This window comes from Melospiza melodia, chromosome 4 (genome assembly GCF_035770615.1).
Source record: "Melospiza melodia melodia isolate bMelMel2 chromosome 4, bMelMel2.pri, whole genome shotgun sequence".
NCBI classification, from domain to species: domain Eukaryota; kingdom Metazoa; phylum Chordata; class Aves; order Passeriformes; family Passerellidae; genus Melospiza; species Melospiza melodia.
This window is the reverse complement of record NC_086197.1, coordinates 17,534,039-17,549,444: the sequence shown is the minus strand read 5'-3', so window position 1 is coordinate 17,549,444 and position 15,406 is coordinate 17,534,039. Positions and strand designations below refer to the sequence as shown.

The window sequence follows — 15,406 nt, the reverse complement described above, 5'->3', positions numbered from 1 at the left end:
CTATGGACCTGTGCACCCCCAGGTGTGACAGTGTTCACACAGGTCTTAGTATGAGGTAAGAGACAAGGATCTGACTCCATGTTTCAGAAGGCTGATTTATTATTTTATTATATATATTATATTAAAACTATACTAAAAGAATAGAAGGATTTCATCAGAAGGCTAGCTAAGAATAGAAAAGCAAGAATGATAACAAAAGCTTGTGTCTCAGAGTCCAAGCCAGCTGGACTGTGATTGGCCATTAATTAGAAACAACCACGTGAGACCAATCACAGATGTACCTGTTGCATTCCACAGCAGCAGATAACCATTGCTTACATTTTGTTCCTGAGGCCTCTCAGCTTCTCAGGAGGAAAAATCCTAAGGAAAGGATTTTTCAGAAAATATCATGGCTACACCCAGGTTTCCTAGACAGGCTCAAACCTCATCTTCTCCTGCAGGAGGTGGTTCATTCTCCTCACCCTTACCTTTCCTTCTGCAACTCTGCCGGGGTGCGTGGAACACCTGCCAGTGCAGAGTGAGGCAAAAAACCCATTGCACACCTCAGCATTCTCCGTATCCCAGGTGCTCCGTTCCCCTGCAGAGGGCCCATGTTTCCTCAGCCTTCCTTTTATCACCCACAGCTACACACCTCTATCTGTGGCTTGAGCCGCCTCTTCCCAAGCAAATATGTAACACAGCTAAAAATTTCTAGGTATGCAGATAATAAATTCTGGTAATATAACTAATTCTAGGGTGTAAATTCTGAAGCCCCGGTGTGACCAACTTAGGAACGCGGTCCCCGCTCTGCCAGGCCGATTCCCACCGCCTGAACTCCCGGTATTCCGGGCTGGGAGAATGCAACGGAGCAGGAGCCAGCGCACGCCAGTTTTGTCGCATCTTTAATGTGGCGGAGAAGAGCCGCCAGCCGGCGCAAAGCTGACCACAGCCCCGCCGTTCCCGGTGCCCCACACACCCCCGGGCCCTCCCGAGCCGCTCCCCCGCCCGTCCCCGCCGCTTCCCGGTTCCGGGGCGGTCCCGGCGCATGGCCCCGCCCTCCTGGCGTTCCCGGCGTGCCCCGCGCGCGATGGCGGCGCCCGCGCTGTGCCGGCGCTGCGGGCGGGCGGCGGGTCCGTGGGGCCTGCGCCGGGCCCCGCTGCCGCTGCCGCTCCGCCGCCGGGCCCACGAGCAGGCGCGGCGGGCGCGGGGCGCGGCGGGGCTGCTGGCGGCGCAGTGCGAGCGCGGGCTGTTCCAGGAGGTGTTCCCGGCGCAGAGCGCGGAGGAGCAGCTGCCGGCGCTGCTGGAGCCGGGCCGGCCGCCGCTGGCCGCCTACTGCGGCTTCGACCCCACGGCGGACTCGCTGCACGTGGGGCACCTGCTTCCCGTCATGGCGCTGCTGCACTTCCAGCGCGCCGGCCACGACGTCATCGCCGTGGTGGGCGGGGCCACGGCGCGGCTCGGGGACCCCAGCGGGCGGGAGCGCGCCCGGGAGCCGCTGCCGGCGGGGCGGGTGCGCGCGCAGGCGCGGGCGCTGCGCGCGGGGCTGGAGCGGCTGTTCGGGAACCACCGGGAGCTGTTCTGGGAGCCCGGCGCCGGGCGGCTCGGCCGCGCCGCCCTGCTGGACAACGCCCGCTGGCTCGGCCGGGAGCCGCTGCTCCGCTTCCTGGGCGGCGCCGGCGGGCGGCTCCGCATGGGCACGCTGCTGAGCCGGCAGAGCTGCCAGGCGCGGCTGCGCAGCGCCGAGGGCATGAGCCTGGCCGAGTTCCTGTACCCCGCGCTGCAGGCCTACGACTTCCTGCACCTGCACCGGCACCACGGCTGCCGCATCCAGCTGGGCGGCCACGACCAGATGGGAAACATCATGTCCGGATACGAGCTCGTCACCAAGTACGGAGGAGCGCGGCCAGGAGGGGATGGGCAGGGTGTGGGCATCGGGCAGGCTGTGACAGCGGCGCCAGCGGGACTGGGGATCGTTGTCATTGTGTCATTGGCACCCTGTGCTGGGCAGGGTGAGGCCGCAGCTCGAGTGCTGTGCCAGTGCTGGGTCATTCATTCAGGAGGACACTGAGGTCCTGGAGCAAGTCTGGAGAAGGGCAACGATGGAATGGGCTGCCTAGGGAAGGGTGGAGTCGCTGTGCATGGAGGTGTGTAAGGAAAGATGCACCTGGCACTTGGTGCCATGCTCCAGGTGACATGACATGAATGCACTGCCCAGGGAGGGGTGGAGTCGCTGTCCCTGGAGGTGTGTAAGGAAAGATGCCCCTGGCACTTAGTGCCATGCTCTAGGTGATGTTCAGTCACAGGTTGGACCCGACAGTCTCAGAGGTCTTGCCCAGCCTTGCCAATTCTGTGATTCCATGACAGAATGCTGGGCAACTTGGTGCTCACAGTCTCTAAAGCAACGAGAGGTTTGGTCACACACAAATCCCTGTGATTTGAGAGGAGTAATTAATTGGCCTGACCATTAATTGCACCATTTTGACCAGGTTTATATGAATTTTTAGGAAAAATAACAGGTTCTTGTATTAGTGAATCCAAGAACCAAAATTAAACACCTGATGCATGGGACAAAATCGAGACAAGTCTGCCAGGACACACATCCTGGTGTAATCACACTAAATATGATTATGAGACAGTTGCAGTATATAAGATATAAACTATTTAAAGGACATAAATGTCTTTGATAAATACAAAAGAACTTAAAAAGTTATGGTGCTGTGTTTATCCCTAAAGCCCTCTTCACATAACAGTGTTCTGGCATATCTTTGCCCATCATCCCTAGCTTTATACTAAGGATAGAATCTTGCAGAATGCTTGTATTTTAGCCAGCTTTACCAATGTACGATTTATTTTAACATGCAGTGACTCTTCTTTCTCAGGATGACAGGAGCAGAGGTGTTTGGAATTACTGTACCTCTTATTACCAGTACTACTGGTGATAAACTGGGAAAGACTGCTGGAAATGCAGTTTGGCTGAACAGGGAGAAGACTTCTCCTTTTGAGCTCTATCAGTTTTTTGTCAGACAGCAAGATAATGTGGTTGAAAAGTAAGTTTTCCTCCATCTTGCTCTTTGTCATTGTTTATAAAACCTGATTCTAACTGTTCACTGTAAATGCTTCATTTAATTATGTGCAACACAAGCTCCATGTTGAAGTATGTGTTAATTATAGCTGTTCATGAAATAAACAGGCATGATTGGTTCCTAAATAGACAGGATAGTGGAACTTCCATGTGCTGAAATATGCACTAGAAAATTAGAAGGGGGATAACAGAGGAGTGAAGCAATAATGCATTTTGTTCTGACAGTGGGTTGACTCTTATATGGCGTGTTAGTTTTAGTTCTGTAGCATCATTTTTTTTCAGTACATTACATTACTACATTGATTTTAATAAGTTGCTGTGTTCTTTTCTAAATCTGTTTTACTTTTAACATCAATAGCACTGTTAAATCTGAGCTACTTCCCTTTCATATTGGGACCTGCCTTATAACTTACTTACCTCTCTGAAAGGTTTATCCTCTGATAATTCAAATCCATGTTCTGATCCCCAACACCTTTCAGACTGAAAAGAAGGGTATGTGGGTACTTAAGACTAAAATATTTCAGCCATTCAGACTTTTTACCAGTAAAGGTACCTTTAATACACTGCATGGGACTGACAGCTCATTAAAATGGACTTTGTTGTAAAGGCTTAGGGTACATCTTTAAATTCTTGATTATCCTAAATAATCTTCCTGCTGAGATACTTGCTAATACAAGTACGTTTCTGTCCCATGATGGCCACAGACTGGCAGTGGGATTTTGCATTGGCATATTGTAGATCTCCTAAGATAAATACAAAACCTTGTTAGTTGACACATGATTCCAGTAAATCCTATACAAGTTTCAAGAGAAAACAAAATTGTTGACTAGAGTTCAAGCTTCATAAAAGCATCTCACACTATCTTATGCCTGAAGAGTTGACCTTAGGCAGAATATTAAGTAAAATGTGAGTTTTAAAGATTTGATTGAAAGCACAGAGCATCCTAATATGTGTTTCTTAAATTGACTGAGAATCATTTTCATGCAGCTACTGAAGTTTGAATGACAAAGGCAGGAAATCTCTAATGATGGCTATACAGACAAAGTATTTTTTCCCTGCTCATAGATACCTGAAACTATTCACCTTCCTTCCTCTTGAGGAGATTGCCCACATCATGGAAATGCATGCTAAAGAACCTGAGAAATGGGGCCCTCAGAAACGACTGGCTGCTGAAGTAACTAAGCTTGTCCATGGTAGAGAGGGGCTGGAATCTGCTAAGAGGTAAAGTTTGATTTATCAGGCAGTTTTGTTTCAGATTTCTGTGGGAATTCTCCATAGCTTTTCAGGAACTATTTTAGTGTATTAAGTTGTTGCTTAGATGTTAAAAATGTAATAATCTTGTAGACTTAAAAATACACTGAAAATATTAAAAAAAACTTGCAAGGCAGTAGGGTACAATTAAAAAGTGGGGGTGTATTTAAAGTATTTCTGTTAGTTTGTGGACTTCCAAAAGAAACTGGGGAGGGGAATCTGATGGGTAGCACTTAGTGTGAAGAGAAGACTAGCTCTGTATTTTGAATGCTCTTTGTTTTCACAGGTGCACTAAGGCCCTTTACCACAGCAGTGTGGAGGCACTGGAAGAAATGTCTGACCAAGAGCTACAGGAACTTTTCAGACAAGCAACTTCTGCTGAACTGCTGCTTGAACCTGGCATGACTGTTCTTGACTTGTGTCGCAAAGCAAATGCCATTCCAGATGGACCTAGTGGGTGAGTTCTCACCTGTGCTTGTGGCTAATTCTTAAAACAGTATTTATCCTTCTCAGAAAGTATAGTAGAGGCTAAGGTTCATTTCAGTCACTGTTGACCTGGACTGGAAGTGAAGTGCAGAAGAATTAAAATGTTTTCAATTATGCATCCAACATCAACCAAAAAAAAACCCACAAAAAACAAAACCAAAAAAACAAGACCAAAACAACAACAACAACAAAAACCAACCAAACAAACAAAAATACCCCAAATGAACTTTAATTTCTTAATACCTTTCTCTTGCAAGTAACAGTTGTTTCTGTTTTGTTTTCAAGGTACCGGAAAATTACAGACGGAGGAGTTTCAATAAATGGGAATCGTGTAACTAATCCTGAGACTGTTCTTATTCTGGGACAGCATATTCTGAAGAATGGAGTGTCATTACTTAGAGTTGGAAAGAAAAATTACTACATTATAAAATGGCTGCAGTTGTGACAACAGAGTATCTCCCTGAAAGGACAGGTCTCTGACTCTGCTGCTTGAAGAGGTACTTGAAGATATTTCTGTACTGTGCATTAATACACAGCTCACAGACTGCCCAACACTTTTTTCAAAATGCACCAGAGTTCAAATAAAGGAGCTGAGTTATACCACTGAAGAGATTGTGGATACTCTGCCTTATTCAAAGCACCATCCATAAGGATCTGCATAAGAAGAAAATGAAAAGATTCATTTCAAAGTCCAGTGATGGAGATGTGCTTCCCCTCCTGTAACAGCCCCCTGTGTTGTAGAGGAACAGTGGCCAGTTATTCCACAGGATAACCCACAGGAAAATGAGCCAAAGCAAACTCAAACCCACTCCTCCTTACAGCCAGTGAAAGAATCCTTGCTGGGGGCAAAGACAACCAACCTGTGGTCATGTTTCCCTGAACAGGATTGCTTTGAAGGAAGCTGCAGAAAAGTCATAATAAAGATTCATAATAAATGATTAGGCACTAATGTAACTTGGTTCTTGGTTATGTATGGGGACACATTGCACCAAAGTTTTCCAGCCTTCCTGTGGGAATACACAGCAAATTCACTTTTGAAATCTGAAAGTACAGAGCCTTTCAAAGCTTAAATCAACCTAATTAATCCTTTAGGCTTTCTCTGTGCATAGTGTGGCTTAAAAGGGGAGTGAGAATTGTTCCACTTCTTTGGTCCTATGAATGACATCCATGCTATCCAGCATTCCTTGCTGAAGGAATATTCTGGCCCTAGTTCTGTGGGCTCTGCAGTCAGGAAGATAGCACATTATACCAGAAGATTTGGAGCATGCACATGAAAGGCTTTTTTTTAATATTAGCTGCCCAGGAGTTGAGGGTGAACAGCACCACAAGGAACCAGGACCAGGAAACACATGAGGGAAGCTGAAGTGCTTTGCAGTGTTGCTTTCAAGGATCAGGCCTCACACTGAAGCCATGGAGAATAATTTCCTGGTCCATGAAATCTTCAATACAAATTTGCAGTGACAGCAGCCACAAGGGGGAAAGCCTTAATCTTAGCTTCTGGAATGTGGTTATATATATTCTAGAGTTGGGTAGGGAGTTTGTTATTGTTTTAGGTATCTTTTTTTATGTTTCTTTTTACTTGATAAATTCCATGCTGATTTCATTTGCACCATAACTCAGGATTTCAGCAGTAATAAAATATAGTGGCTTGCTTGTTAAAGATGACAGTTTCTTCTGGCAATGGAACTGAAGTAATGGCACTTTCAAAAGCTCAGCATGTCCCTAGTGTTAATTTCAGTTTCCAGATCCTACTCATCTGTCTCATAATGAAACATCTCTAGCCTAATCTCTATTCCATAACAAAGAAAAGTAATTGAGTCATTTCTACCTCAAAGAAAGCACATAGAAGAAAAGGGAGAAGGGATGGGGGAGAATTCATCCACCTAACACAGCTCCTTGTTCCTTAAAAGACAGAAGTATTGGAGCAAATCAGAATACATGCACCTGGAACCAAAATGCTCCAATACAAACCCACATTCACCTCCAGAGAAATACAACAGAGCCCATGTGAGTTTCTGGTAACAGGAAAAACTTCCAGGAATAAGTAGTGTTTCATGTCTCATCTCTTTCCTGCCTGTTTTCTGTCCTCACCAAATCGTGCAGACAGACATATATATCCACCTCTAATAAATCAGTAAATTTATTTTTTAGCAACATGAAACAAAAAAGGAATAAAGTTCTTTGCATGCAAGGTTTCTAATAAGATTCATAAACCCCAAGAAATTCAGTCCATGCTTGCCTTTGACCAAGTCCTAGCACTCCAAACCCTTCCCTGACTTTTCCCAGAGAAACAGCTGGATACTTGCCATGACCATACAGGGCCATCACAACTGAGCATTTGAACACTTGGGTCAAGGATCAAGGAAAAATCAACTATTCTTTCTTAGCCTGGTCTTAATTCTTACATACAGGTACATTGAGACAATCAGAAAGAAATTGTCCAAACTTGTTCAAATGTGAACAAGGAGTAATTATAATAAAGTATTTAACATGGCTACACATGCATGATTTAAAAGTGCAAAAAGAAAATGAATTATTTTGGCAAGATATTTAAAAAAACCTAAAACCAACAAACTAAAAAAATTGCACCAAAAACATTTGTGCAGCACAACCTGGAAGACTTGAGTTTAACCTTAGTGTGGCACCTACCAGTTAAGAGGTAAAGGGTGAAAGGGCATGCAGCAGGAAAACTCAAAACTATGGGAGCATGAAAGCACCTTCACTAGTTTGAAGAGTGTCATTGAGCACAAAACCATATCCAAGTGGTATTAAACTTAGAGGAATCAATCCTCTGCCTCTCACCTCAAAGCAGTGTTTAATTAGCAACAAAAAGCAGATGTAGTGCAGATCCTCAGTGACCTCAGGAAACACCAGCTACCCATTGCTCTCACAGCTGAAGGAGAAAACTGCAGAAAAAAAATTACCCATGATAATTCCACTAAGTTCCCAACAGGGGCACAACCAAGTGGCAAGTTGTTTCTTTCCCCTGCCCTGGTCCATAAAGCAGAGATCTGAGTTTGCCATATCCAAACTGGCATCTGTCATTAATCCACACAGCAATGAACAAAGGCAGGTTTTACACAAGGTCTGCTCCATTTACTTCAGAGTAAGGTCTGAAGCACACAGACAGCACCACCCCTTCTACCCATCTGTTTCACTAAGTAAAATTTGAACCTGACTACTGAATACAAACTGCTCACATCAGAAGGACACTGTGTTTTAGTTACAGCAGGACCACAACAGCTCAGGTATCAGTGTCAGATATTTACTAACCTGAACTTGGCTACAGGGGGTTTTCCCCCCCATGTTTCTCCACCACTGGAGAGCAAGTTAGCTAAAACTTGTGCACTAGTGACAAAATTTTTTCAAGTTTAAATTAAATAAGGTGATTAGAAGACAGTTGTAAACCATCAGTCTAATCTGGGAATTTTTCAGTTGCTGCCCTCATTAGGTTTTTTTCCACAGCTTTCCCACACTTTGTTTTAGTGCTGGTAGTAATAGTGGCATTGAAATATTTTAGTTCAGTTCCAGAACACAGCTTGTTTCAAATCTATCAGGAGGCATGAACAGCTTGTCTACAATATAAGTTATGGAACTATTCAACAATGCAGAATTGAGTGAGAACAAGAGAAATCATAACTAAGGTTGTACACATATAGGTACTTATACTACTAACTTACAAGTGCATGTAAGTCCTGTCACCAGAACTACAAGTCAGTCCAAAACTATTTCTGGAGTAATTAGTTTTGTGTATTATCTGTTTATTAAATAACAGGATTGTTACAGCATGGACCTTCAAAGTCTTGCATTAAGGATTACAAATCAAGTTCATTTCTTGGCACTCAAACATTACCAAATTGAACCTTTTTGTGAAACTTAAACAAAAAAAAGTCATAACATTTCAGAAACCAAATTGACACTGGAAATTCCACATGACATTACAGAGCCAGGTATCACTTGCAAGAATTTCTTCAATAAATGAAATTCATTTGCTTTATGCAGCATTTCAAAACTTTACAAATCAGAGTATTTCTTCACAAAGAGACTGTTGACTGAACTTGAGAGTTAAAGCTTAGGTAGCAGATCAATTTTATGGACGGCACTACCTTGTTGAAAACTTCTTGGATGTTGAAAGCAAAAGGGAGAGAGGTGTCAAACAGAAATGTAATGCTTTTGACAAAACTTAGAAAGCTTTCACTGATCACCAAATTGATTTAAAAAGTGGTTTGCACTTCAGTCATATTTCTTAAATCTGAGAACTATCATCCCTGGATACAATGCAAGATAAAAGTACCTCCTTTGTATTCATTACATGTAATGCATACACCATGACTTCTTAGGCTGTTTAAAAATACACCATATGTATGTCTGTGTTCTGCATCAATTACCTCAGATCATACATGAAGGATCCAAAAGTTGCATCTGTCAGACTTAACTCCTTGTGCTCATATTGATGCCAAACTGAATATTACCATGAGAAAAATACATTTTTAAACAAAGCTTCTTGTAAACTGAGTTTTTAAATTTTCAGTCTTTAGCAGCTTACCATAGGAATTCCTTTTTTGCTAACTGATTTCAGGGGGAAGGAACTGCATATGGGTAATGAAAACCTCACTATCATGGCCCAATACCATAAAATCAAGCCATGGAGGTTAACAGCAGTGTCCTATTTTTCATGCAAGTTGTGTTAAAGAAAAAGTATTAGCAACACTATAGTAAACATTTTCACTTTATACAAAAAGAGTGAATCTGCTTGAAAAGTACATGCAAGTATGCTGGCTGGAGTTTAAATAAATTTTTATTCATAAAAATTAAAATGTTTACTTTTTCAAGGCTAGTGTGATCAATAGTCATCTGTATGAATTATAATCAAAACAAAAAAAGAAACCTCATCAACTTAATTTCCAACCTAAAATTTAATAATTTTATGATTGTCCTCAAAAAAAAAAAAAAAGCTACTTACAGCACAATAAAATTTCCTCAAAAGCAACTGTAATCTCTGATATAAATATTCCAATTCCACAGACTTTCTTTCATACTGTCATACATTCCAAAATTTGCAGAATTTGTGGGCATCCCCTTCTCCCTGGCCAACTTGATCTGTTTTTAAAAGAAACGCTTACTATCCCATGACAGTTTTGAAATCCAGTTTTATTTTTCAGTTCTGCCAGAGCAAATTTACTATCAGGTGGTCCAGGGGCTTGGTCCCAGGGGGGAGGAAGGGGAAGGTGTCCTTGTGCCTGATTATAAACTCCAACATTCATACACAAGCTCCAGTGCACGTTAATAACTCTGCAGCCACTTTTTAGTAGGCTGTTCTTGTTCACAAGCTCCAGGCTAATTCTTCCTACATGATACTCCATGAAATCAAGTCTGAAGTTTTTTCTGCCATTGAAAAATTTGGGGACAAAGAGAAAAAAAAAAAGGGAACACACATACATAGTAATACGCTCGACATCTCTACTGTGCTATAAAATGGAGACCTCCATCTGCCACAGTGCATGCAATATATTCATGAAAGAAAATACTCGGTGCTCTCTTGTCTTCACAGTATTGAAACTTCTACTGGAAAAGCAGCTTAGAACTATGCCACAAGACTACACTGGCTGTCTTAACCACAGGCAACCTGTTCAGCAAGTCAGGCACTGGAACTTGAATGTTTTTCCCCAAGTTCAAATGAGACTGTCACTGAGACAGAAGACTTGGTCTGCTTTAATTTGCACCAGAAACCTGGTAAGGAAACATTTAGAGCCATTTATTATATGGATTAAATACGACTTCTTTTGCAAAATACAGCATGTTTTTCTGTTTGCAAATCAAACCAACTGTCTTTACATGAGCAGATTTACACAGTTGCAGTACACAGATAAGAAGAGTTCATAAATAAAAATTCTACTCCGTATACCATGCCTAGCAATTGTCAAGCCAATGTAACCTCCAATGCATATAAATAGTGTGGCTGATACAGTCTTCACCAAAGATGTGTCTCTCGGATCTCTGCAATGATCTGGCTGGCTCTCTGCAGGGCCTGCACACAGGGACACACAAAAGCCACAGTTAGTTATCATGCACAGATTCCCCAGGGACAAAACAGCAGCAGTCTGGGAAGTGCAAAGCTACAAAACAAACCAAAGCTAATCAGTGTCATTACAAAATGTCCTGGATTGCCAAGCAATCTGTATTCTATTTGCCATCTGTATGGCAGCTGTCTTCTGTTAAGTGGGCAGTTTTCCTTATCTCTTCAACAACCACTTCTCCCTGCTGGTAACAGGCTATTGAATGTCACTGCATGACGGATAAGAACTACAGCAACAGAGTGAGATGCCCCACCCAGAGGGAGGAGCCAAGCATTGCTACTCAGATAAAATCTGGAGATTCTGGAACACCAGCACGGCTTCTCCATTGGATTTCCCAGAGGAACAGCTGCCTCTTCTTCCACTGGATCTGCAGGGGAAGACTACACCCTTCTACAGGATCCCTGCTCCAACAGAACCACACCTGACACTCCAGGAGGACTGCAGCCACATTTCCAATTGGACTGCTACCAACACCCTGACCCACAGCGTGTCAGGTTGTATTCTGACTCTGTCAGTGTTGTTCTAGTGTACTGCATTGTTTATTTTAGCTTTTTATTTTCTTCTCTAATGAAGAACTGTTATTCCTGCTCCAATATTTTTTGCCAGAGAGCCCCTTAATTTAAAGTTTATAGCAATTTGGAGGGGGGGGGGGGTGTTACATTCTCCATTTCAGGGGAGGCTCCTGCCTTCCTTAGCAGACTCCTGTCTTTCCAAACCAAGACACAAAACAAGTGGCAACTCATTAAATTCTCAAGAAGGGCAGACTTCTTCACCATACACAGTTTTAAAAGCCTGCCATAAAAGAGAAACTGCACCTACTTTCTATCTAGCCTGTGAAACTGCAGATTTAAAAGCTCATATGTAATCCTTTCTGGTCATGTATTGGTTTTAATTCCTCTAGCAGAGAAAAGCAATACATTGGCACAGTCTTAAAAAGCAGTAAAGAAAAAAGAAAGATAAGTCTTCAAGAAGCCTCCCATTGATTAGGTGAACTGCTCCCAGGAGCTCCTGATGTCCTCATTACCTTGAGCATGTCAGCTGCCTCTTTCCTACGCTGTGCCATGTCCTCAGACTCTGTGAGAAGGTCATCCAACAACAGGGATTTGTACAGCTGGCCCACCAGCTCACTCTGGAGAGTGTCCTTCACATGGTTCACCAGAAAATGCATCACTGCCTTTGGCACACTGCAAGCACATCAAGATTGTTTCTTTAAAATAATTGTTCAAAACCAGGTCTGTTCCAGAGGAAGAATGCACAATGAGGGCAAGCAGCTACACATAGCATTGGCTCAAACTACCAGGAATCTATCACTACTATAAATAAAAACTGTCTCAAGTAAAAGCAGCATCATGTACAATATTAGAGTAGAACTAATTCATATAAGCATAATTTCTTCCAAATAGAAAAGCTGCATTGTAAAAAACATGAACAGTGTAAAATACAAAACAAGAATAAATAATTTTGCTCATTACAAAGCAACCTATCTCTACTGTGCATGAGATGACACACATTTAAGTATGTCAACTCTAACATCAAATTTTATGTGTAAATGGGAAGAGAAAACAGCAAAGAAATATTTCACATCTCTGATGTTACATAGTACAAACTGTGCAGTAAAGTTAAGGTAAACAAAGCACTCCCCTGCCATGAAATACTAAAAATTATATTGAAGGTATTAGTTTACTGGATAGACTAAAACACCTACCTATGAGCCTCACTAACCTGCTCTAAAATCTGGTTTCCAGATTCCTGTACTTCCTCCAGACTTCCCATATACATAAAAATCATATATGAAGTTAGATCCTTCCACAAAGACATAAGCAAAATAAGTTTTATAGAATTCCTTACTAAAGGAAAAGTATCACTTTTCCACAGGAGAAAGAACTTTTTCATGCCATTACCACCCTTATAGCTAAGTGCTAGAAAACTGAGCCACACACACTAGCTCCTATTTGACCTTCCCATTTGAATTAAGAGGATGGCAAAGCTAAATTCTGTCGGGGTACACAGGACCTAGAGTTGATTCCAGTTATTTGCTGCAAATCTTCCATCTGAATTGAAGCATCCTCCAGAAAAGGAGGCATCTCCAAAATAATTAAACCTTTTACTTAATACTACACAGAACTTGAAACTATTAGAGGAAACAAGTGCTTCTTCAAACTGCTTCATTCTGTGAAGGGTCAAATTTTACTGTTGCTGTCCCTTCTAAAAAATGAATTTATTTTCTCTCTTCTTACAAACATAAGGACATGATATAAGTAACATGATCATATATATGATTCTTGAAACATCACAATACTTGCATATTTCATATTTCAAGGCTTACATATTTCAAGGAAGTTTAGGTTTACCTGTCCTGAATGTTCTTCCTGACAATAAGGAAGTAAGATTTAATAAGTCGTTCGATCACTTCACAATCTCGTTGCTCACGGGCAGAAAGTTTGCGTGCAACAGGTACAGGCTGTGTGAGAAAAATAAAACCCTCAGCTTAACCAACTCTGCTCATTTGCATTTGTATATAAAACTTAGAGCTCTAACTATTGCTCTTTTAGCCTGAGTTTGATAGATGTAATCTGTCTTGCAACAAACCTGTAATTCTTCAGAAATAAAATTAGAGACGTATCAAAATCCACATATGTGAAACAAAGGTCACAGGGATCCACTACATTTTTTCTAAACATCTCCATCTGTTTTTAACTTAAGTGGGTTTTGTCTTTAATGGTTTTTCTGCTCCAATATAAACACTAAAATTCAGCACAAGAAGAGCAGGAATTTGAGTTGAGCTAAGATTTGTTTCTGTACCAACAGCTATCTAGCCAAGAAGTTCACCTGCACAGGAATTTGTGAAAGGAAGCCAGTTATCACAATCTCAGCCTGAAACTGGAGCAGGCAGGGAGGTTGCAGGGAGATTGGAAGAGACTGGCTGGAGCTCCTTGCTGCAATAGTGGGAATTATTTACAAAGAGACCACATATTAGCAGCAAAGTTACAAGAGCTGGAATTGAGATGTTTTCTTTCCTGAGATTGAACTACAAAGAAAAGGAATTTGTCTTCCAAGACTCACCACATCTAATAGGTTTACAGCATGTCCTTTTTGAGGACTAGCAGGTAGGGCTGCAGCTGGCTTGGATTTTTCCTCTGCTGCTACCTCTTCTGCTTTGGAGGGTTTCAGCATTCCTCTCCAGTTGCCTGTTCCAGGCTCCTGAGGTGCATCTGCTCCTACAGCAGGATTCTGCACAAACAGCACATTGAAAAAACATGGCAGCATTAGAACTTGGCCATTATAGAGAAGCATCTGATCAAATCACTACAGGCAAAACTCACTAAAAGTAAGATTTTCATAGGTATATTCCTTCATTCTGTTCTTCCCACTCCCCACATTTATTGTCCCTTCGCTGGTTACAGCTCACAAAAGGTACCAGTAAAATGAAAGCTTTTAAAACTCATACTGTCCGTAATAAAGGGTATGAAAACGTCTCACTTGGAGAAGTTCCACAGCATTTTAAGGGTCTACAAATCACTTCTAAAATATGGAGTGGTCTTTCTAAGTCATTTGGCTTTGACTACACATCCTATACTATCAGGATCATTCTGAAAATATATTCTGAAGATCACCACAGCTCTTGCAATACTTGAATTTAAATACTTCAGGTTTTATTTAAATACAAACTTAAGCTTGTTACAGTAACACCTAAAAAAGATGCACATTTCTGTTCTGAGGTAGCACAGCTATGATCATATTTATGGAAGGCTTTTTTATAACAAATCAAACCAAAAATCTTCATCCTCTCAAAGTTCAGAGAGAGAAGAGAAGATCAGAGATTCTGGGGAGTTCCAGACAAAGAACTCATGAATCTTCTGAGAAAAAGATGTCAAACATTAGAAATCTGTCAAACATTAGAAATCACTGAACAAAAGAACTATTAGTGGAAGGTATCCACCATCTATTAATTAGTATTAAAAAACCCAAAGTTTATTTTTATGTTGAATAGGGGCAATTTTTATTTTATTTTACCTTTCCACAAGCCTAATAGCTCTTCTATTTACTCTGTGCTTTGAAATCTAGTCCTGTTTGAAAAAGGTCATTCAAGGCTTTGTACTTGTCTTGCTTCAGGTATAGGAGGAAAAAAGCTAAATTTATCTATTGTGTTTGCAATGAAACACCACAGGTTGATCTTAAATCTAAAAAAAAAAGTGAGAAACAAAGCATAGCAAGTAGAATATAGCAGCAGCAGCATATAGGAAGAAACTCAGCTAAGCTGTGCACATCAAAAATTTTGTTTAAATTGCTCAGGGGCATTGTACAACACACTAGGAATTCAAATCAAACTCTGCTAATAAGAGAAAGTTGTTGTTAAGGAAAGCTCCACTGCATGATTTCTGACTGCAAGACAGCTGTTCAAAATGACAAAAATGCCACTCTCATTCTGTGTTACTGTGGAGCCTGCTCTACCTCCAAAGCAGTTTCAGAAACAAAGCCACACAAGAGAGTGTGAAATGTATCACCCCACAGAGGAGAGGGTTTATGGGAA

The 15,406-nt window shown here is 41.9% G+C and overlaps 2 protein-coding genes across 5 annotated transcripts in view; one reads left to right on the top strand and one right to left on the bottom strand.

The window, feature by feature from the left end:
- The first annotated feature begins 1,024 nt into the window (after positions 1 to 1,024).
- On the top strand, positions 1,025 to 5,752 carry YARS2 (tyrosyl-tRNA synthetase 2). Its single transcript, XM_063155797.1, has 5 exons — positions 1,025 to 1,866; positions 2,859 to 3,026; positions 4,127 to 4,282; positions 4,599 to 4,769; positions 5,084 to 5,752. The coding sequence occupies exons 1-5, from the start codon at positions 1,025 to 1,027 to the stop codon at positions 5,241 to 5,243; spliced, it is 1,497 nt and encodes a 498-aa protein (XP_063011867.1). The 3' UTR covers positions 5,244 to 5,752.
- A 2,786-nt stretch (positions 5,753 to 8,538) lies between these two features.
- The window catches only part of DNM1L (dynamin 1 like), a 36,409-nt gene continuing 29,541 nt past the window's right edge, over positions 8,539 to 15,406 (bottom strand). For all 4 annotated transcript variants that reach the window (XM_063154080.1, XM_063154082.1, XM_063154081.1 and 1 more), the window contains 4 exons: positions 13,939 to 14,106; positions 13,227 to 13,336; positions 11,900 to 12,059; positions 8,539 to 10,826 (listed from right to left, as the gene is read on the bottom strand). In XM_063154080.1, the coding sequence (XP_063010150.1) occupies positions 10,770 to 10,826; positions 11,900 to 12,059; positions 13,227 to 13,336; positions 13,939 to 14,106 (495 nt within the window). In that variant the 3' untranslated portion in view covers positions 8,539 to 10,769. The remainder of the gene's footprint in view (positions 10,827 to 11,899; positions 12,060 to 13,226; positions 13,337 to 13,938; positions 14,107 to 15,406) is intronic.